Source organism: Acinonyx jubatus, chromosome E1, assembly GCF_027475565.1.
Source record: "Acinonyx jubatus isolate Ajub_Pintada_27869175 chromosome E1, VMU_Ajub_asm_v1.0, whole genome shotgun sequence".
Lineage (NCBI taxonomy): Eukaryota > Metazoa > Chordata > Mammalia > Carnivora > Felidae > Acinonyx > Acinonyx jubatus.
In genome coordinates this window covers 43,485,829-43,509,182 of record NC_069397.1, presented here as the reverse complement: position 1 = coordinate 43,509,182, position 23,354 = coordinate 43,485,829, and the positions used below count along the sequence as shown (strand labels likewise).

The 23,354-nt window shown below is 38.7% G+C and overlaps 1 protein-coding gene across 5 annotated transcripts in view; it reads left to right on the top strand.

The window, feature by feature from the left end:
- KANSL1 (KAT8 regulatory NSL complex subunit 1) overlaps positions 1-23,354 on the top strand; it is a 178,210-nt gene that overhangs the window by 128,097 nt on the left and 26,759 nt on the right. For 4 of the 5 annotated variants that reach the window (XM_027052018.2, XM_053211714.1, XM_015087309.3 and 1 more), the window contains 3 exons: positions 6,208-6,312; positions 16,025-16,134; positions 16,968-17,163. In XM_027052018.2, the coding sequence (XP_026907819.1) occupies positions 6,208-6,312; positions 16,025-16,134; positions 16,968-17,163 (411 nt within the window). The remainder of the gene's footprint in view (positions 1-6,207; positions 6,313-16,024; positions 16,135-16,967; positions 17,164-23,354) is intronic. The other variant, XM_053211713.1, reaches the window with a different exon arrangement.

Genomic DNA, 23,354 nt, shown 5'->3' with positions numbered 1-23,354 from the left:
ATGATGATCCTAATAAATAATATGTCCTAATAAGTAATATTTCAAGAAAATTGACAACTTTATTAAATATCTTTATTTATACAATGTCTGTTTAAAACAAATGTATTAGTTTCTTGGGACTGCTGTAGCAAAGCACAAATCGAGCAGTAAACTTAAAACAACACAAATGTATTTTCTCACAGTTTTGCAGGCTAGAATTCTGAGATCAAGGCGTCAGGAAGGCCATGCTCCCTCTGAAGAGTCTAAGGAAGGAGCCTTCCTTGCCTCTTCCTAAGCTTCTGGTGATTGCTGGCGTTTCTTGGTGTTCCTGCATTCATAGCTGCGTCATTCCACTTTCCTCCTCTGTCCTCACGTGGCTGTCTTCTCTCTGTGTGTCTGTGTCCACACTTCCCTTTTAAAAGAACACCAGTCATACTGGGATTTAGGGCCCACACTAAAGGGTTCATTTTAACCCAGTTATATCTACAAAGACCCTATTTCCAATAAGGACACATTTTTAGGTTCTGGGTTATATAAATTTTGGGGGGCTACTGTTCAAGCCTATATGACATATAAGCAATGAAATTTACCCCGAAGATAAAGTAACAGGCATTTAGTCTTCATATCACTATAATAATAGAAGTTGTTGGGCATTTACTATGTGCCAGGCACTGTGCTAAGCATTTTATTGTTACTTACAAATTTAAAGGTATACCAGTGGAGGGTCAGAGAGGTTAGCAGTTTGTTCATAGTCAAGTGAACATGTAATCACAGAGCTGAGATGTGAGCATCTGTTGCTCAAGTTGGCAGTTGCTTCAAGTGCTCGGCTACTTTTTGAGTTACTAAAATGGGAGGTTTTTAACTGCCTGTGTTTTAGTAAAGTGGATTGATGTTTTCATTTCCTATCCTGCTCCAAGATTTGCCAGGATTGACTGGGTAGTACAGACCTTTTCATGAGATGAATCCAGGTTTGGTGGTCAATTGTAGGTTGTCTTAGGTTGGGGAATTAGGGGGTGAGGGCTTTTTCTTTCTAAAGATTTTCTTTCTGGCATGTTAACGTTAATTTTCTTAAAGTAACATATTCCAAAAAAGAAAGCATTTGAAAACTACCACTAGTTGACTACCAATTTCTCTTCTGTTAGAAGTTAAGTGTTAACTTCCAGATTGAGAGAGTCTTGAGAGTTTCTTTGGTAGTCATGATTTCCTTTTGCTTTTTGGAGAAAAGATAGTGTTTAGGAGTTCCTCTGTACTCTGCTACTTACTCCCACCGTCCCCGCCCTTAATTTGAGAGGTGGCCGGGGAGGGACAGAGGGAGAGACCAAGAGAATCTGAAGCAGGCTCCAGGCTCAGGTCAGAGCCTGGTGCAGGACTCTATCCCATGACCCTGGGATCCTGACCTGAGCCAAATTCAAGAGTCGGATGCCCAGCCAACTGAGCCACCCAGGCTCCCCAAGTATTGTATTTTAATTTTCATATTCAGTGAGCTTGTTTTGTTTTGTTTTGTTATTTTAAAACTCCCATGCCTTAAAGTGAGAAAGGAAAACAATGTATGTACCTGGAGTGTGTACTGTATACGGGTATCTTCATGTATGTTAAATGCACAGAGCAAATCTTACAGCTTACAAGCTTGTAAGAGGCAGAGCTAAATTTGAACCTGGAGCAGCTTTTCTGAGTCCAGAGCATTTTCTGTCTAAAATTTCATACCTGCTACATAAAACTGAGGGGGGAAAGCACAGGGACCAGATGGGTTCTGTTGCTGAAGGAGACTTTCTCGTAGCACAGTCTTCAACATCTGTGTCTAATACAAAACATATCATTTTTCTTTTATCTCTTCCTTGACTGATCTGTGAAATTACATAGCAGCTGCTAACTAAAAATGGACATATTATTGGGAATGAGAGGTGGAAGAGCATTGAAGCTTCTGGATAGAAAAGGAGCTGAATGGAATAGCAGAAGCCTAGAAATACACCATTGTCTTCAAAAGTGATGTTAAGCAGTTTATCTTCCCATCTCAGTGGGGTTATAAGGCATTGTGGACAGCTGGGTCTTGCCTGGGTGGTAGCCCAGGATGGTTCTTGTGGAGCTGATGTATTAGTGAGGTCACTGCTTTATCTTAAGATGGGTAAGGGACATTGACCTACTCAGAATGAAAAAGGGAGCAAGTAGGTGAAATTACATCTTAATTCTGTATTATAAGTTAAGAGGTGATGTTTTTTAATCTTGTACTTTGACTCCTTCTGTTATGCAAAATTGGTGAAAGAGAAGCAATTAACCCAAGTCTACAACTTTAAGTTTTTTCTGTTCTTCCCTTTTTGCTTGCTTTCTTTTGCCCTGTTTTGTCATCAGGCTTAGCATAATTCCTTCTACCATTCCTTCCTTTTTAAATTCTGGTACATATTAATTTTTTTCTTCCTTTTTTTGACATACATGACAGCTTTGCATTTCCACAGAGAAATAACTTATAAGGCTACGTTAAGACTGCGTGCAACTCTAACCCATCCCAATTCCTTTCATCCTTATATAGGAGTTTGCTAGGCCTGGGCAGCTTGGGCATGACCCTGGTTCTGACTCGGGGAGCAGTGAAGAAGGATGGGGAGACTCTCCTGGTCTTTTTACCTTGGCCTCTGCCAGTTTGCTCTGTCTATTGTAGAGTGCAGTAATAGCACTGAGGTGCCCACTCCCATTTAATCCTTACACTGTCCCTTTATTTTTAGCATTTAACATCTTCTAATGTACTGCATAAAATTTACTTACGTGTTTGTTCATTGTCTGTCTTCCCCAGTATTAGAATGTAAGCGTTTTATGGGATGGGTTCAGGTGGTGTGGGGGTGGAAGGATAGGTCTCTCCTTCTTTCCTGTACCCCCAGCAACTAACAAATGTAGATAAATGGGTAATTGATGGCTTGATTTGAATGAATAAAAAAACAACAGTAGTTTAACCCAGCCATTAGCCTTAGTTTTGCCATGGATTGGCCTGTTGACATGACCTTCAGCCTGCATCCTCTCTGGGTCTGTAAAATGATGGGGAATAAATGGGCCCTACGAGGTCTCATAAAGTCTCAGGAGAGTATCCTTGTTGTCTCTCAGAGAGGTGTTTATTTTAAGAAATTAGGGTTTAAGGAAAAAGTTTTCTCTTTGGAAAATATTGGCTGTTATTCCTGACTTACCTTCTCACCTAAAAAAATTGAGGGAGTAACTTTATACCTGGTAATTGGATTATTTAGGCTTCTGGCTATAATTAATATAAACTTAATATTTTCCTATTCAAAGAAAAAACCTTTTAACCTAAAACTCAAAAAATAATTGTTACATATTTCCATTCTTGGTGTATGACTCTGCTAGGGAATATGGGATTCAGATATATATGTATTTTGTCTAAGTCTTTAAGAGCTTAACATTAGTTAATAAGCAACAAATTGGGGCGCCTGGGTGGCTCAGTCACTTGAGCGTCTGACTCTTGATTTCCACTTAGGTCGTGATCTCACTATATGTGAGATCAAGCCCCACATAGGGTTTCTGCGCTGACATAGCGAAGCCTGCCTGGGATTATCCCTCTTCCCTTCCGCCACTCACACTCTCTCTCACTCTCTCAAAATAAACTGAAACAATAACAACAACAAATTGAGGCAACAATAAATAAAATGAATATTTTGACCTAAGGTTCTGCTCTGGAAATGAGATTCAGATACACAGAATGTAAGACAATCACAATACTTTAGGACCTCTGGTAATGTGGATAGAGCAAGTAGGGCTCAGTTAACCAGGGACATTTTCTTGGAGATGGGATTTGGATCTGACAGGGTCTTTGAAAGGATGAATGACAGGGGTACTTGGGTGGCAAGGTTGGTTAAGTATCCAACATCAGCTCAGTCATGATCTCACGGCTTGTGAGCTTGAGCCCCTTGTTGGGCTCTCTGCTGACAGCTCAGAGCCTGGAGCCTGCTTCGGATTCTGTTCTCCCCCTCTCTCTGCTCCTCCCCCATTCACTCTCTGTCTCTCTCAAAAATAAACAAACAAAAAAAAGGATGAATGACATTTTGGATAGATAAATATTTTTTAAAGGCAAGAACCAGTATGAACAAAGGACATAAGAACAGGTAGTATTGTAATCTTTAATTGCATTTGTTTACTTGTAACTATATTGTAATAACCCCCACCTCTCAGTGATAACAACTTCATATACATTCAGACATTTTCTGGGGGATAGAGATTGGCATAATTGTAACCAGGGCTCTTAAGCAGGGAAGATATTGAATGCAGTATTTTGAGAATGGAATAGTGTGCAAGATAGCTTTCTCTTGCAAATAGTTTATGAAATCTGTTTTATGCTTGTGATTGAGACAAAGTACTTTGCGGCAGAAATTCTTATAGCTAGAATAACTTCATTTTGAAGTCTAGGGCACATGTTTCTTGCTTATTATTAGTTAATGACCTTTCTCCCCTTTTCTGTGGAGTTTCCACTTCACTTTCTACATGGGCGGGTCATAGTCTTATTCCAGGATAGGTAAATGCTGTTTCTCTTCCCTTTGGGCGGGGCCAGGAGGGTGTTGTAACACTTATTTTTCATATTTATTTTTTAAATTGTGGGGTGTGTTTTTTGGTGTGTGTGTGTGTGTGTGTGTGTGTGTGTGTGTTTGGACTGAGGTAGAATTCCATTGTCCTTTCTTATTTATTTTTGAGAGAGCAAGAGACAGAGCATGAGCTGGGGAGGGGCAGAGAGAGAGAGAGAGAGACACACACACACACACACACAGAATCCAAAGCAGGCTCCAGGCTCTGAGCTGTCGGCACAGAACCCGACTCAGGGCTCGAACCCACAGACTGTGAGATCATGACCTGAACCAAAGTTGGACGCTTAACCGACTGAGCCACTCAGGTGCCCCCATTGTCCTTTCTTAATGTCAGCCCTCCCCCTACCCCATTTCATCTCTTTGCATCCCCTATTTCATAGAGATTTTTGAGTTAGACAGGAAAGGGATCCATCCCTTGGATGGATCATGTGGTTCATTGGCCTATAAGAGCTTGTGTCATAATGGCTAGGGAGCTCAAATCAATAGTCAAAATCTCTAGGCCCTAAAATCTATATTTTAGGATGTTTACTGGGGGACCCTGATGCTGAGTCAAGACTGATCAACTCTAGTGTGTTTCAACTTAGAACTTGCTTTAGGATTTACCAGTGGAGTTTTTTAAAACTGTAGAATACCCATCCCTAACCCCAGGGACTCTGAGTAGATTTGATGATGAAACTGGGCAAGTATTAGCTTGATGAGTTTCCCCAGGTGATTTTAATACAAAATTACCTTTAAAAGATACTTATCAGTCCGCTCTCCTTATTTTCTGGATCAGAGAAGGAGAACCAAAGACTTAAAGCCCTCGTTACTTTCATCTCAGTCTTTCTATTACACAGTATCAGAACTTGATTTTGGTTACCTCTATTTGAGTTCATGGGGAGATTCATGTGTGTGGCTTTTTGTTTGTTTTTCACAGCAAGCTCATTTCTGCCTTTACCAAGCTGGGCCCTTGCTGACTATGGATAGGATTTGTGGAGTCGTTTTAAATTTCTTTTTACATTTTTTATTTCTTGGGATGAACATAAGATCTGATTTTGAAATTGTGGAGCAGGAACCCAATCTGGGGTGATTTTTATGCATATGAGAAACAGGTGCCTTTGGAACACTTTTTGTTTTTTAAGTTCTTGGTTTGTAATATAGGGACTGGACCGTTCACCTTTGTAGTAGTTTTGGCTGCTCAAATAGTTGGCTTACTTATCACTTATATTTGTAGCACTTACGGTAATGCTTAAGCCACATCTGTGATCAGGTTAGCTAGAAAATTACATTGCTGCTGTTCTTATAGTCTAGTCTAGTTGATAATACAGTGTAAAAGTACCCTATTTTGATAAAGATTCCAGATCTGAAAGATGTGAATAAAAAGATGCCAAAGGTAACAAGCTGTGTAGGTCACAGCATTCAGGTGGAGAAAAGGGGAAGTTTGGGTCTGACTTAGGCCTTACTCATTGCTACTTACTGCTAGGCTTTTTGTTGAAATAACTCTTGGGAAAGTAAAGCTGCTGGTGTAGTGTATTTTGTTTCAGAACCCTAGGAGAAGAAGGGAAGAGGCCTCTGCTAAACCAGTCCCCTGTCCCTAACCCTTGTCATAGTAACTCCTTCATTAAATCTGTGACTTACAATACCACTCACTTATGCTGCTTTTCTCTCTGTCCTGCAGGGGTTGATAGTTCTTGGGGAGGCACCTCCCCCGGAGCATACACCAACAGACTTATTTCTTCCACTTAGTTCTGAGGTGAAGACGGATCATGGGAATGATAAATTGGTAAGTGTAAAAGACAGAAAAGGGGAGATGAGTGAGAATTCAGGGGGTAGCATCAGTACACAGTTCATTCTGTATGGCAGGTATCCTGGCATTGGCTGAAGGAAGAGGACTGTGTCCCCTTTTATCACTTTTGACATTTCAAGGTCTGAATTCCTGAGTAGAGCAGCACAGGTCCCCTCCTGCAGCTCTGTAGTTGACCTTGAATTTAAAAGCAGTTCCTAACTCAAGACATTACAGCTAGAGCAAGTAAGGCATCATGGAGTATTACTGAGAATCGGGAGAGCACGTGGCTCTGATACCTTTGAAGAGTAAAGACAACCTTTCTGAGAAGGCCACCATAAGATGAAAAGGTGGGACTAGAGGTTTAACTCAAAAGGATGTTGAAAGTGCTCTGAGTTACCCTCTTTAGTTCTGTAATGAGGATAAAGCTGTCGTTTTCTGTAATCTTCTGTATCCTTAGAGCCTAGCTCAGGTCTCCCTCTTCCATGATTTCTTCCTTTATTTCTATTTCTCTCAACATCCAAATTAATTTCTTTAATTTCTGAATCCCCAAGAGCACTTTTTTATTTGTTTCTTTCACTTTTCCCTCCTCTCTTGCCCCAGAAGCTCTTTGGCTTTTATGAATATTCGTATTTCTTGATTTAAGTCATTTGTTAGAAATTCCGAAGTCCCGTGACAGCAGTGTGTTTGGTAGGCTAGAGTGTTGGCTTTTGAAATCGTGCGTTAAACCAGCTAGTCTCTTTGCGTCTGCACATCAACAATTTTTTTTCCAAAATGGAAGTATTTGTTGCCTTTTTTTTTTTTTTAATTCCTCCTTCCCTTCAAGAAAACATTTGAAGACTTGTGGTGTAAAAATAATTACATCAGAAGCATTTGTTTTGTTGTGTTGTTCATTTTTGCATTTTCATTTCTGAAATTCACGAAAAAGCCAAAGCAAATTTTTCAACGGTCAAAATACAGTTTTAAGAAGTTAGACAAAATTCTAAAGAAAAATGCAGTGTAACTTACTGATGACAGTGAGAATGATGAGTGCTAGAATAGGATTACTCAGGAGCCTACAAAACTTCTAATACCCTGTAAGAATAATAAAGCCATTACCTTTCGAGTCATGTTCTCAACTAAACACAGATCAATTTTAACTCCTCAGTGTTCTGAAAATAGACATCCAACTTAAGGCATCTAAGCCCTAATCCAGTGTAAATAAATAGTAAGTAATACAAATTTAAGTAATTCATCGAGAGTCCTGTGACCCTTTAGTGGACTTGTTAGATGATGTTCAAGTGTTAATACTGAAAGGACTTTCATCTTTTTGCCTATTTCCAACCTGAATGAGTGTTTTTTGATGGACGCAACATATAATCTGCTTTGGTTGTGGGCGTTGTACAGATATTGCAGAAACTAAGTGATTTGGGAGACTGGATGCACGAGTGAGCCTTTTTTGAGCCATGGAGACAAGCAGGAAATGTTCCCTGAGATGGAGTGAGTTTTGTTTTTCTGCCACAGAGTAGAGTATTGAGGTAGAAGAAGGGAGGAACTCCTAGAGAAATGCCCCTTAACGCAAACAGACTTCAATCTGACTCCTTACTAAAGGCAGTTTGAAAGGTAAGAGTAGGCAGAAGAGAGAAACCAAAGGGCCTCTGGCTTTGCATCTGCAGGTGCTGATAAAGTCAACTGCTGCACTAATAAATTCTGATATGAAATAAAAAGCCTTCTGAACAAAAAGGGTGTGTTCCTGGAAAGGGGGATTGTCTAAAGCTATTGAGAGTTCTTCCATGTTCTAAAACATGCCCTTTCCTTCTTTCTCCTCCCACTCACTCTCTTGAATAATTAGTAGTCCCCTTTCCCCCAATTAAGAATTAAACAGTGAATAGAGCTAACTTGGAACCTATGCCTGTTACTAGGTAGGAAGAACACAGTTAAAAATTACCAAAGAAAGTCAACAAAATTTCTGACAAAATATTCTCACAGGGCCTCCTCTGTCCCGTTGGTACAGGGTTTTTTGGACTCAACTAGATAGCCACCATCTCCTTAGCTTTCATATTGTCAGAGGATGGAGGTCATAGCTGCCAAGTAGCTAGAAGCTGAGGGAGGAAATAGTGGCAGAGGGGGACTCATGGGGGCGGAGGGCTTAGTCCCACATTCTGTGTAAGTAACTGTCACGTCCTTCAACTGACTTAACCCCTGATCCACAGAGTTCCGTAGAGTTTAGATAGAGCCAAGTAGAAAGCAGCAGTTGGAAGGCTGAAAGAGCAGAGTAGAGAATGTAGTCATTGCCCGCTGCAGCAAAGAACAGAATTTGGAGTTTGAATTCCAGCAAGACTTGATAAATACCTTCGACTAGGGCCTTATACTGAAACCAAAGAAGACTCATGATTTAGGAGTTAAAGACTTTCCCAGGACTAAGGAACTCACCCACCATAGGATTAAGAAATCCCAAATAAACCCTGATAGGTTTCTGTGAAAGCCTGAAACTAGTTACACAAAATCAAGGTTCATTTGATATGTAACCAATTAGAAATTTGCCTACTAGAGCAGAAATCAACATGCTTCTGGGAAATTTAACTGAATTCAGAGTAACATATCATATACAATAAACAGGAAACTATGTTCGTTATCATGCAAGAAGATGATAGAAACTGATCCTGAAATGGCTCATAGTAGAATTAAATAGAAATATGTTTGAAGGAGTGCCTGGGTGGCTCAGTCAGTTAAGCCTCTGACTTCGGCGCAGGTCATGATCTCACGTTTCGTGGGTTCAAGCCTCACATGGGGCTCTGCGCTCACACAGCACAGAGCCTGCTTCAGATCCTGTCTCCCTCTCTTTCTCTCTCTGTCCCTCCCCAACTCTCTCTCTCTCTCTCTCTCTCTCTCTCTCTCTCTCTCTCTCAGATAAAAACATTTAATAAAACTTATAGGAATATATTTGAAGATTTAAAGTAAAAGGTAGCAAAAACATGGGGAAATATCAGCAAAGAGGTGAAAACAAAAAAAAAAAATCACGTGGAACTTGTAGAACATAAAATTGTGGAATTGAAAAGTACAGTATCCAAGTAAAAAATTTACTGGTATACTAAACAGCAGATTGAAAACTTACACAAGAAGGGATCCGTACACATAACAGATCAGTGGGAATTATCCAACCAGAAGACAGAAAAACTGAACATAGAGCTGCTCAGAGATGAACATAGTGCTGGGGGAACAGTAAGTATGTATAATTCGAGTTCCAGAGGAGGTAGGGGGGCTGGAGCTGAGGAAATAATGACTGGATATTCAAATGAAAAAAATTTACAGATTGAAGAAACTCCAAAAATAGTAAGCAGGAGAAATACAACATGGTGAAAATGAATGCTGAAGAAAATCTTGCATGTAGCCAGAGGGACAAAAGATGCATTCCATATAAGTGAACATTGGTAATGTTTGGTGACTTCTTTTCTGAAACAGTGGAGGACAGAAAATAGTGGAATGGGATCATTAAAATAGGGAGCGGTGCCAAAAAAAGTCTTTAAAAATAAAGGTGAAATAAAGTCATTTTTAGATGAGATTGAGAAAAATCTGTTGGCAGAGTATGTGCACTGAAAGAAATGTTAGAGAACTTTCTTTAGGATGAAAGTGAATAATACCAGTTGGAAACTCAGATAATTGGGGAAGAAAAGCAGGGGAAGATCTACTTTATGAACAGTAAGCATAAGAAAGCTACTGTGTGTGTATTAATATTAGCAAATCGTTTTTAAGACAGGAATACCAGAGATACAATTCTCAGACAGTTACCAGAGATAAAGAAGGACATTTTAGATAATGGGATCATTTCACCAAGGAGACAGAAGAGTCATAAAGGTGGATGCCTCAAATACATGAAGCATAAAATATATGCAAATTAAAGGGATAGACAAATCCATAATTATATTTCAAAATTTTCACACTTGTAACTCAGTAATTGACAGAATTACTAAACAACAAATCTGAGTGTAAAAGATCCAGACAACACTGCCAACTTGAGGTGACTGATGTTCGTAGAACTCTACCTCCCCCCGCCACCCTCCCCAACACCCACACTTCCCTTCTTGTGCAAAGTAGGAATAATACTGCAGGTCCAGATCCCCTTATCTGCATCTCCAAACTCCAAAGATCTGTGAGAAGCAGAAGTGATTCTCCCTAAGGTCTCCATCAGGTCATTTGTTGACAAAATTTGACCTGAAGTGATAACTTGATGAGACTTTACATTCTTAATTATGCATACCTTTTGAAGCAGAAATATTAATGTATTTGATTTTTTAAAATTAAAGGACTATTTTTGGGGGGCAGCATTTTAAGGTTGATAGCAAAATTGAGCAGAAGATAGAGACTTCTTAATATACCCCCTGCCCCAGCATGGCACGCCTGCTTCGGGTAGTCTCCGTTGTCAATATCCCCCACCAGAGTGGTGCGTTTGTTACAGTTGATGAGCCTGCACTGACATATCACAGTCACCCAAGGTCCATAGTTTACATTACAATTCACTCTTTGGGTTCACACACTCTTTGGCTTTGGATTTATATTTAATTTTGAAGCACTTACCCAGAACATACAATGTGTGACTTTTTAAAAGTCTGTGTAAATTTCCATAACACATCTGCCCTCAAGGGCCTTAGGTAGAAGTGGCTCTGTTTCCGTACCTCTTTGGTGGAGTTGTTGATAATTAAGTATTGAGGAAGTACAATGTGCTTCTAACAGTGTTTGGTCCATAATAAACGGTTGGTAAAAAGCTTGCTGTTCCAGGCTGTGCTGTGTGTCTAGAAAACACCTATTAGCATAACCAGGTATCTTCCCTTGAGGGCTGCATGGTGGTACAACAGACCTATAACCGAGGAGTCTGGGGGGCAAGAATTCTCACTTCTAAGGGAGGTCGGGAAAGGTAATAGAGAAGGATGTACTGTGTTTGCACTGAGTCCTTGTACATTTGCTGAAGGATGGTATTGAGAGTGAGTTTTTACAGGGAGGGTACTGCATGTAGGATATGAAAGAGGTTTGAGAGAGCCTGGTGTGATAGAGGAACTACAGATACTTTTCTTTGATGGACTGTTGGATGATGGGGCCAATTCATGATGGATTTTGTATTTATCTGAGTGAACTGTATACTTTATCCTGTAGGTGACAGGAAGCTGTAGATTGATGCCACATTTGGGTATGAATGAAATTTGCTTTATTAATGCTGGATAAACTTTTCTTCATTCTTTTTTTAAACTTTAAAAAAAAGATTTTAAACTTACAGAAAAGTTACAAAAGTAGCACACCGTCTCCACATATCCTTTACCCAGCTTCCCATAGTGTTGTTAACTTGAACTACCATTGTACAAAGACCAAAACCTGGAATTAACATTGACAGAGTACTATTCAGATTTTATTCACATTTCACTTGTTTTCTCACTAATGTTTTTGGCAGGGGGAGCAGGAGGAGAGGGTCCACAATCATAACTGCATTTAGTTGTCCTGTCTCTTTAAATCTCCTCTTAGTCTGTGATTGTTCCTCAGTCTTTGTCGTCTTTCATGGCCTTAATACAGAAATACTGGTCTGTTATTTTGTGTAATATTCCCTCAGTTAGAGTCATCTGACGTTTTCTCATTATTAGAGCTTGCGCACTTGTACTGTGCCCTTCTCAGTGCACCATATTGGGGGTACATGATGTTGGTTGGTGATACCTTTTTTCACTTGGTTGAGGTGGTGCCTACCAGCCTTCCCCACTGTTAAGTCAGTATGTTTCCCTTTGTAATGAATGTATCTCCTAGGGAGTTACTATGCAATATTCTGTTGCTCATTATACTTTATTCCACAATTTTATCATCCACCAGTGGGTTTTGCCCACAACAGTTATTACTGTGGTGTTTACTAAATGGTGATTTTTCTGTTTTCTACATTTGTTAATTGGAATTCTGTTAGGAAGAGCTGTCTTTTCTCCCTCATTTATTTAGGTATTTATTCTGTCATTCAGTAATGTTTATATCAGAATAGGTTCATTTCATTTTATGGATTATAATCTGTTCCTATTTATGATTCATTCATGCTCCACTTGTCTCAATTTTTGGTACCAGGCCTCTTTCATATTGTTTCCTGTGTCTTTTCAGCATGCTCCCCTCGGTTATTGAGTATTCACTTTCAGGCACCAGAAGACATTCTGAACTCATCCTGTATTTTACCTGCTCCAGCCCTGGTTCTTTTTATTGGACAACAGTGTTTAGAAACCAAGATCTGAGTACTAGTTGTGCTCATTGCTACTTGGTGTCATTGCTTCTGGAACTTCCCAACAGCCAAAGCTGGGAAACACACGTGTGCTAAAGCATGCATGCATACACATGTATCAGTGTTTATTTACCCATTTGTATATACGTTAAAAACTGTAAGTGCATATGAATACCAGTCCAACACCACAGCCTTCCTCATTGATACTCATTTTTATCACAGAAAGTAGTTTCATAGTTGCCATCTCATATCCTTGTGAGAAATGTATTTATTAAACAGAGTACAATATTGTGTACAATGTCTTTGCCCTATAATACGCAGTCAAAATACTATTTCCTGAAGTTATACTTAGTTTTTTTTCCTTATCCTTTTAGTGTGATATGTAATTGTTTTGTAATGCAGTTAAGTTTTTGTTACCTCTTTAGAGTTATTCTAATACTGGTATTCCATGTTTTCTCTCCCAACACAATAATTGATCTTTATTATTATTTTTGAGTATGTGAAGCATTACTATACTTCTAAGAATCCAAGCTGTACAAAAGACCATCATTCCTACTGCCTTGTTCCCATTTTCCCATTCGTTCCATTCTGTTCCCACTTCCTTTAGGTGGCCATTTTCATTAGTTTTTGGATTACCTTTCTTTTGTGCAAATGAGCAGGTAACAAGTATATTTTCTTATATACCTGTTTTTCTTCCAGGAAAGGTAATTACTGGGTGAATATTTGAAATTGAAGTTCTCTTGTTTGTTTTAGCAAAATATTGCTTCTGTGGCTTTTGACAGATGACTTCATTATTTGTTTGTTTCAATTTGTAAAATAAGCCTTGTTCTTTTACCCTTTCCTTCCTTCGTGGAGTGATAGTGATAAGTCAGAGGATAAATGCTTTCTCAGAAGAAAGGCATGCTAAACATGTAAACTATTGCTATTTCTTTTTAAACAGTTCAAGGTATTATCTTCCTACCATTGGTTAAGCAAGAACAACTTCTTTTTTTGTTGTTGTTTGAAGTTTTGCAGTCACCAGGTTTAATGAATAGTGCATTGGCCCAACAAGGGTTTTGAGATAGAGAATAGAGGGGTAGATACTGGCTGGGGAATATTTGCTCTACCATATATATTTTTTTAATGACTAATTAGGACTATTAAGATAAATTGCATTGTGGATAAATAAGTTGAATAATAAGAATTTATGACTGCTTTTGCAGTTCCTTTATTTCTTTAGATTCCAGCTGCCTGTTTTCAGTGGTGTAGGTAAATATAAATCTTAGGCATTATGCTGGTTGAAATTTTTCAAAGTAAGTAAGTCTTGGGCGCCATGCTGGCTCTGTCGGAAGAGCGTGTGACTCTTAATTTCAGGGTCGTGAGTTCGAGCCCCACATTGAGTGTAGAGGTAACATACTTATATCCATACATATATAAAATACAAACATATTTATATATGTACATATATAAAATGCAAACTTCAAAAATAATTCAAAATTATTTTCATACAATTGTATATATTTTAACCTCAGTATAGAGGCATAGGAAAGTGAGGCACAAAATAGTCCCATTTTATATATGCAAAAATGGAAGCCTAGCTAACTAACTTGATGGAAGTGGAATTTTCAGAAGATTCCGCTCCCTATTTAGCACAATTTCCTGGCCATGTTGCTAGTTCGTGGAAATGACTGGTACACTGTTTACAGGCCAGCAATATTTTGGTGATTTTAAGCAAGATTATGTTGAGTATCATTGAGATGAGCTTGAATCATGAAGTAATTCATATAAAGTCAAAAAGTAATTTATTTTGATCCAGGAATAAAAGTTGAATTCTTTTCCATATACCTAGCCCTTTCAGTCAGGGAAGAAATCACTTCTAACCTTCCTTGCTACTTTTAACTCCCAAAAAGTCACCCCCTGAACCTCTGCTTTTGGGAGAAGGGAAATTAACAGAAATTCTCTACTACTGCAGCTTTTCTGCTCTCTTCTTTCTGGCTGTGGGATGTATGTACCACATAAAATTCAAGAAAGCTCAGTAATAACTCCTGCTTTCTGGATAGGAGAGCCTTTAAATTCTTTGATCCTTTTTACAGTTTCTCGTTGGAAAACAGATATGAGTCATGTGTTAGTTTCCTGAAAATACTAATGATGTAAACCACTGCAGTAGTAGTGATCAAGCTTAAATTAGTATGTGGGTTTAATATTTGTAAAGTGTTTATTAATGTATCTCCACTCTCTGTCTTTGCAGCCTTTTGGACTGCAGGATAGAGAATGTTTACTTTTACTTAAGGCAGTGTGAAGATATTTAAGAAGCTTTAAGTAAATTTACGTGTGTTGTGAGCTGTGGTTTTCTTTTTCCAGATGGAATGCTGTTGGAGGATGGGGTTAATATTTTAAGCGCTTTACATTTGGAAATGAATGATGAACCTAGTTGCCCCAGTGCCCTGCTTTTGGATTTCAGTGTGATTATAGAATATCCCACGGTCCTCTGATTATTCAGTGCCTGCTTGTGTGATTGGGACTGGAACCTAGGCACATTTCCCTCTGTGAGGTTCATGCTCTTGACTGCTTGCTGTGTGCTGCCTTATCTGTGACAAACATTTCTGTGCTAAATCATGTTTTCTCTGTTGCCTTCAGTTTTAATTTGGGGACTGAATTGCCCCCAAATCAGTAAAATTCACACTGAAGATTTATGGCATTTAAGTATATATATGTATATGTATACGTAGGCATGAAAAAAATAGGCTGTTTGCAGCAGTTATCTGTAGGTCATGTGATTATTGATGACTTGTGCTTTTCCTTCAGATTTTTTTTTTTTTTATTTAAAAAAAAGTTTTAACGTTTATTTATTTTTGAGACAGAGAGAGAGCATGAACACGGGAGGGGCAGAGAGAGAGGGAGACACAGAATCTGAAACAGGCTCCAGGCTCTGAGCTGTCAGCACAGAGCCCGACGCGGGGCTTGAACTCACGGACCATGAGATCATGACCTGGGCTGAAGTCGGACGCATAACCGACCAAGCCACCCAGGCGCCCCCAGATTTTTATAAGAAAGATAAATTTGTTTTGGGACCCCTGGGTGGCTCAGTTGGTTAGGCATCTGACTCTTGATTTTGGTTCATCTCACGATCCCATGGTTGTGGAACCTGCTTGGGATTCTCTCCTCCCTCCTGACCCTTAGTTGAAGACTCTTGTTATTATGTAATTATTTTGCTAAGCTTCTGTTCCATGGAATCATGGAACTTACTATTAGTCTGGAATCATGGAACTTACTATTAGTCTGTAAGTAGGCACTTACTATTAGTCTGTTAAAATATTTTGGTTCCTTACCCTTCTTCACCCCAAAGCAAAAGCCAGTTCTCCTAGTTAATTTTCCTTTTTCCTCATTCATACGAGTTTTTTTAGTTGATATCAGAAATTTTAGATGTTTCATTTAAGTGATGAAATGGTGCTGCTTTTCATTCTGGATACTGTTGGTTAAATGTTATAATGTATTTTTAACTTTCTTCTCCTTATTTAGATCGAGCCTGTTTCTCAGCCCCTGGAAAACCATGGTGCCTCTGGTCATTCAGAGTCATTGTCTACTAAATCATGTGGAGCATTGAGACCTGTTAATGGCGTTATTAACACGTAAGTTTTGTGTCTACTTCCTGTGCTCAGTAGGCTCATAAATGATGAATTTGGGACTCTTAGTTATCCCTAGCCAGGACTAACCCTGGTTTAAAGTCAGAAACCTTATTGCTTAATAATACTGTGCATGCATCTTACAGTAGCAAGTATATTTTAATTAGCATATTAATGTGTTTCCCTTTTACTTACTGTAGCCTAAAATTAACTCACCATGGAGAAAAAAGAAAAGGTCCTACAGTTATTGTGAGTCGTTATGGTTGGTCCTAGTCTTGGTAGAATTCTTCAGAAGCATGTACATAAAATCTTTTACTCCAGGACAGATTAGATCCCTAAAGGCTGTGTTTGTAAATCTGTATTTATGAAAGTTGAAGGAATCCCTCTACAAGTGAACAATGTGTATACATCCCTGAAAGTCGAATTTTATAGAAGAACTATTTCTTAGGTAGCCCATTAACATTTGCAGGATTAATCATTTTCTTACCACTTGCAGTTTTCTACAGCTAATTCTTCATTCATGCTTCTGTTGTAGAAGAGAACTTTATCACTTGGAACCTGAATTTGTCACTTACTGACTTACACTATTCAGACATGGTGTTGTTGTCCACCAAGAGTCTTAAAGATCAGCACAGACACTGCATGCACGTGCACATGCACACATACACACTCACTCACTCACTTAGATTAGCAGATACCAGCATCAAGAAGTGATGTGCATCTGTCCTAGAACTTGTTTGTGTCTGTGAACATGTGTAAGCAGAGGAGGTTGAAACAGTATCAAAGGCTTTGTTTCCTTGTCTTCTGAGACGTGAATATTCTTCCTTCCCATTGTATAGTCTTCAGCCTATCTTGGCAGACCACATTCCAGGTGACATCTCTGATGCTGAGGAACAATTACAAAAAAAGCAAAGACTGAATCTAGTTTCTTCATCAACTGATGGCACCTGTGTGGCAGCCCGAACACGTCCTGTACTGAGCTGTAAGAAACGAAGGCTTGTTCGACCCAACAACATCGTTCCTCTTTCCAGGAAGGTCAGTACTGGTGAGACTTGGTCATTGTTAAACAGTGAGCCAGATGCTCAGATAGAATTATTAGTCTTTTGCCAACTTTGGTTCATTTAACTAGTGTTTTCCAAACTTCACTAACCACCCAAGTTTCCTGGGGAGCTTGACAAAGTACTGGGTTCTGAAGTTGGGCCTGGGACCCTTGTTCTCAGAAAAACAACTCCTAGATGGTTCTTCAGCCAGATTTGGAAACCACTGACTTGAACTTATTAATAGAAATGGGGAAGAAGAGGTTTAAGTGCTGCCATCAACACTTTGAAGGAGGGTAACGTGCTTCCTACTTGTCCTGTTACCACTGAAAATGGCATGCTTTCCTTTCAAATAAGAGTCTCTCTTAAAATTTTTACATTAATGTGACTAAATGAATGGAGGTCAGTTAACAAATGTAGGAAACTTTTGATTGCTGCCTCTTCAAATAGCACAGTTGGACTTCATTCCAAAACTGATGAAATAATACTTCAGTAAAATTCATACCATGCAGTGGTTAAGAGCATTACCTTTAAAGAGGATAAACTTGGGTTTGAATCATGACACTGCTACTTAATAGCTTTGTGATTTGGAGCACGTTTACCACCCCCACACTCCTCTCCCCGTATCCTTCCCTTCGCCCCAGGCCTCAGTGACCTCTTCGGGTGGTTTGAGGGTTAAATGAGACGTATGTAACTTGCTCATTGGGATGTCTGGCTGATACGTTCCTGGTACAGAGTGGCTGTTACTGTTAGCACTTGTGTTGTTCACTCATTCAACAAATATTATTGAGCTCCTACAGTGAGCGGGGTCTGTTCTATGCCCTGGGAATACAACACTAAACAAAAACAGATAAAAATGTTTGCCCTCCTGAAATACTCGAGTGGGTAGAGACAGAAAATAATAAATTAGGTATAATGGTAAGTCCTATAGCGTTAAGTGCTGGGGAGAAAAATGCAACAGATGAAGGGAAATAGGGACTGCCCGGGAGCTCCGATGGAATGGGGCCTGGAGGCCTTGCAAGGGGAAGGAAGAGACGGGGAAGGAGTGACTGGTGAAGTGGAAGGAAACTGAAGGGAGTAAGGCACATGGAAGACGAATGAAGAACGTGGGTCAGTGAGGAACAAGCGGTGGTGTGTGAGGTGCCGCAGGCAGGCCCAGCACAGGAAAGGTGCTAAGTGACCATCATGTATGGCAGGGTTAGGGTTGTTCGAGGTCCGTGTGAGCTGTCTTGCTAACGGGAGGAGAGCGAAATTCTGCTTGGAGTGGAGTGGATTCAGGAGAGAAAGGGGGCAAGGAGTTGAGATGTATTCAAAGCATTAAAGAGAACTGAATGCTTCAGTTGAGAAACGTTCTAGATAACTCAATATTGCTGTATAGGAGAGTGGAGAAATCACTTATTTGAAGGGAAATGTTAAGATAGAGCTAACTATTACAATACACTTGCTGATGAGAAAAGTGATAACATAAGAAGAGGGGAGAGAATTGTCAGAACCATTACTGGTTAGACAGTGGATTATCGGTGCTTGGCTTGTTTTGTTATAGTGTGCAGTTGGACCGGATAACCTTGCCTTTATCTTTTTTGTTTGTTTTTAAGGAAAGCACAGTAAAAATTAACTATCAGATTGTACCATTTTTCTCATGTCTGTTCCTTAGAATGCCTGCATTACCAAAATAACAGAAAAGAGAAGGGTATTTGGCAAGTTTCCCACATTGACATTTGTGGTCTCAATTTTTTATGAATAGACCTATAAGTCAGAATTTTTTTCTCAGAGGTTAAAGAGTTGATATTGAGAAAGCAAGAAAACTGTATATTACTGTCAAATGTAAGAAAGTCGTTTTTGATCATGTCTCTATGCTTTTGACAACAAAAAAACCTCAACCAAACAACAAAAAAATCTCAAGGGGTAGTAGTGTCCTTTCTCGGGGCAGTTTGCTAGTCTCACTGTGTCATGACATCTAGGGATTTTGTAAAAAATTTTCTGTGGTGTAGGGTGGCCTCCTGGATTCTTTTTTATCTGTATGGTAGCAAACCTTCCCTGCTCTTGACAATAGCTCCTTCTGGTCCATGCCTAAAATCAAATGTACTTGTGAAGAGACATACAAAGCATACTAAAAGACCCTTTGATTCCAGCACCAGTTTCTATTTCTTTTTCTTTCTCTTTCTTCTTCTTCCTCCTCCTCCTCCTCCTCCTCCTTCTTTTTTAGTATTTATTTTTGAGACACAGCATGAGTGGGGGAGGGGCAGAGAGAGGGAGACCCAGAATCCAAAGCAGGCTCTAGCTGTCAGCACAGAGCCTGATGCGGGACTTGAACTATGAGATCATGATCTGAGCAGAAGTCAGATGTTTAACCGACTGAGCCACCCAGATGCCCCCAAGCGTCAGTTTCTAAAACACAGTCATCCTGACCTGCAAAAGTAAGCTACATGGTAAATAAGACAAAAGAAACAAATTGAGTTCAGGAAATAAACCATTTGCTGGTTGTAGCAGAAATACTGGAGTTCTGCCAGTGTTGGAGGCAAAGGCCATTCTGTCTTGATTGCTCACTATGTCTTCTTGCTTGGTGATATTTGCTGTTGAGCAGGCATCTTGTCTTTTATCATTTTGAGGTGCTGGATTTGCCAAGCAAATTTATTCAGCACTGTGTTGAATCCCCAGTGTGCTCCAGGTATTCTTGTGGTTTCACTGGTGAACAAAGTGCTTGCCTTCATGGAGCTTACTTTCTAATGACAGAGCCTAGATAGCAAAGAAGGTAACAGATAAGCCATTCTCTGATATTATTAAACAGCATTGAGTTCATACTTTAATAAGATTTGCTTCCAAGTTTTTTTAAAAAGAATTTTAATAAAACAGGAACTACATCTCTCTGGATTAACTCAAATTACCCTTGTTATTGCCCTTCCCACCACATTTCTACCTATGCAGGATAGATGGTTACTAGTATATCTACATGTAGAGAATGTAAAAAACACATGTTTAATGTCAATGTTACTGGCTTATCTACATATTTTAAATTATCTCTAGTGCACGCTAGAACCAAATATAAAACTCACTTTAGGGAACTCATTCAGTTTTACAGAGCAGTCATCTTAGTTGAATCACAGCTGGAATTTTATTCTATCAAGTTTTACCAGCATTTCTGAAATTACAATATATCTTATAGCTGAGATGTACTTTTAGTGTAGTAGCACATTTCTTTTTGCCTCTAAAAGTCTGTTTTTATGTCATTAGTATCTTAAATTCAGTGACTACAACAAAGGATTTAGTAAGATGAACTTGTTGGAAATAAACAGGATTGAAATCTGTCAGTAAATAATGAAAGGCTTTAAATGACGAAACTGTTGACTTTAGGTTAGAGTTTTGAGCAGTGAAGTATCATAAGCTGTTTTTTTTTGTAAAAGATAAATGTACAGATAGGTTATGTTTGGAGTAGATTGGCGGTAAGAGAGACTGGAGTCTGAAAGAAAGAAAGAAAGACTAGTGACAATAGTAATCCTAGTGGAAGTAATAGTCTGAAGGCTCCAAAGCTCTCAGGATGCAATAGTTTTGAAAACTAGTCCTAAGGAAGAATCACTAGGGTGTTGTGAGTATCAGAGTTGGGAGGGCAGAGAGCTTTGAGATTGGGAGAGTGGGGTTATCTTCCATGGAAATCTGTAAAGCCTGGGGAGAATGTGGAGGTTATTTCCTATTGTGATTTTATTGTAATATTAGTACATATGATAACAAGTTGCCCTTAATTGCTGTTTATTATGTATTTCATCACTTTTGGGGGTCTGGTATGGTAGATGTTAGCAATTAGGCCAGTGAAGAAACACTCAAGTGACAAATTTTTATAACATGTTATCACTATGTTTATTTCCTATCCTGCTGCTTCTATGAGGTATAGTTATAGCTCAATCTAAAACATTAGTTTCTAATATACTGAAATTTCAAATCAGTAAAAGTTTTAAAAGAAATGTGGGGCCAATATAGGGTTGCTTTTTATTTTGTTAGGTAAAGTTATTTTGTATATTAAGTATATCACAGTACAGATAGTATTTTTTTAATGCTTATTTACTTATTTTGAGAGAGCTTGTGCACATGAGCTGGGGAGAGGGAGAGGGGGAGACAGAGAGACAGAGACAGAGAGAGAGAGAGAGAGAATGAATCAATCCCAAGCAGGCTCTACACTCAGCATGGAGCTCAATGCAGGGCTCAATCTCATAACGGTGAGATCATGACCTAAGCCGACATCAAGAGTTGGACACTTAACTGACGGAGCCACCCAGGGGTCCCAGTACGAATAGTATTACAAAAGAAAAAATAACATGCCTTGAGATTTTTGGATTGGCCTTAATAGCATTTCTTTTTAATCTCTTTTTTGAGATCAATACAACTTTTTTTAATTCCAGTATAGCTAACATACAATGTTATCTTAGTTTCAGGTAAACAATATAGTGATGTAACAATTCCATACATCACCCAGTGGTCATCATGACAAGTACCCTCCTTGATCCCTGTCACCCATTTCACCCATTCTACCACCCACCTCCCCTTTGGTAACCATCAGTTCTGTATAGTTAAGAATCTGTTTCTTGGTGTGTCTCTGGTTTGTTTCTTAAATTCGACATATGAGTGAAATCATATGGTATTTGTCTTTCTCTGACTCATTTCACTTATTAGGATTATACTCTCTAGCTCCATCCATGTTGTTGCAAATGGCAAGATTTCTTTTTTTTTATAGTTGAGTAATATTCCATATGCATGTGTGCGTGTGTGTGTGTGTACTTACCACTTCTTTATCCGTTCATCTGTCAGTGGACATTTGGGCTGCTTCCATAATTTGGCTATTGTAAATAATGCTGCCATAAACATAGGGGTAGCATTTCTTACCAGACGATTTGACAGTGTTCTGGTGTGATTTTGGAATTTTATAGTCTGTTGGAGGATAATTATGTAGGAATGTTTGCTCTGGGTTTTATTTTAAAGTTGGATTCTTTAAAGTGGTCCTCTACCACTTCCTCGTGTATCACACTTGAGGACATAACAGGACATTACATATCAGTAGGACATTCTCTTAAGGCCTAGTGTCGTGACATTTGTGGATGAGAACTAAAGAACTAAAGTGATTTTGAGTTTGTATTAATAGTGAGTAATTTGGTATCAAATAAAATATGTTCTTTATTGACAGGGGCTTCTTGTGATAAATTTTGGAAGCCTAACTTTTCAATACTAGTTGAACTTTTGGGCAGGAGCAAGAGTGCCATATGGAAAATTGTAGTTTATTATAAAACACACACAAAATAAATTTTGAAAGGCTGAGATAAAATACATAGAAGTTGAAGCTCTGATATTTTATTTGTAAACTGTCCTCAAGCTAAAAGAATTTTTTTCAGTGCTTGAACTAATACTCTGATTAACAGAGAATGACGAGTAGAGAGCTTTGGTACTAGAATTTTTCATGTGCACTGCATTGAGTTTCTAATGGAAATTCCTTCAGAGAGAATTAATGTAATTTATAGTATTAAAGGAACAGAATTTCTCCATGTATGTATCTTATCTCTTCATTCAATTCTTACATATTTCCTACATTCATGTTATTTTGTGATGCAAATGAGATCTTTTCTGTTAGTGTTATTTCATGAGTGCTGTTGAGTTTTGTAATTGAACACTTCTATGAACTCTGTGTTCTGGTTGATTATTTTTAATTTTCTACATAGTCTATCTGTCACCAGCAAGCAATGTGATACCTCTTTATACACTTCTTACTCCTTTTCCTTGACTAGATACACTTCAGAACAGTGTTAAGAAATAGTTGGTTGTAGTGAGGCATGTCATTCCTTTTTAGAAGTTCACTATTAACTTTGATGTAGGGTAGCTTCTTAAAATGAATTTGGATACTTTGCCATTTGCTATGCTCTGGAAAGCTTTAACACATTTTTCTGGGAAGTATCAGTTTCTTTAAAATTTGTTGGAACTTAAGTCAAAAACCATCTGAGACTAACACCTATTTATTGTACAGAAAATTGTCCATTTATCAGATTTTTCAAATTAAGTCATACAGAATTTTATAGAAAGCATTCTTAATTTTTAAATCCTTGTTACCTGTGGTTATGTCCATTTCTCAGTCTTAATTATATTTGTCTTCTCTTTCTTCATTAATCCTGTCAGCAGTTTTCCTGTTTTATTGGTCATTTCAAAGATCAGTTA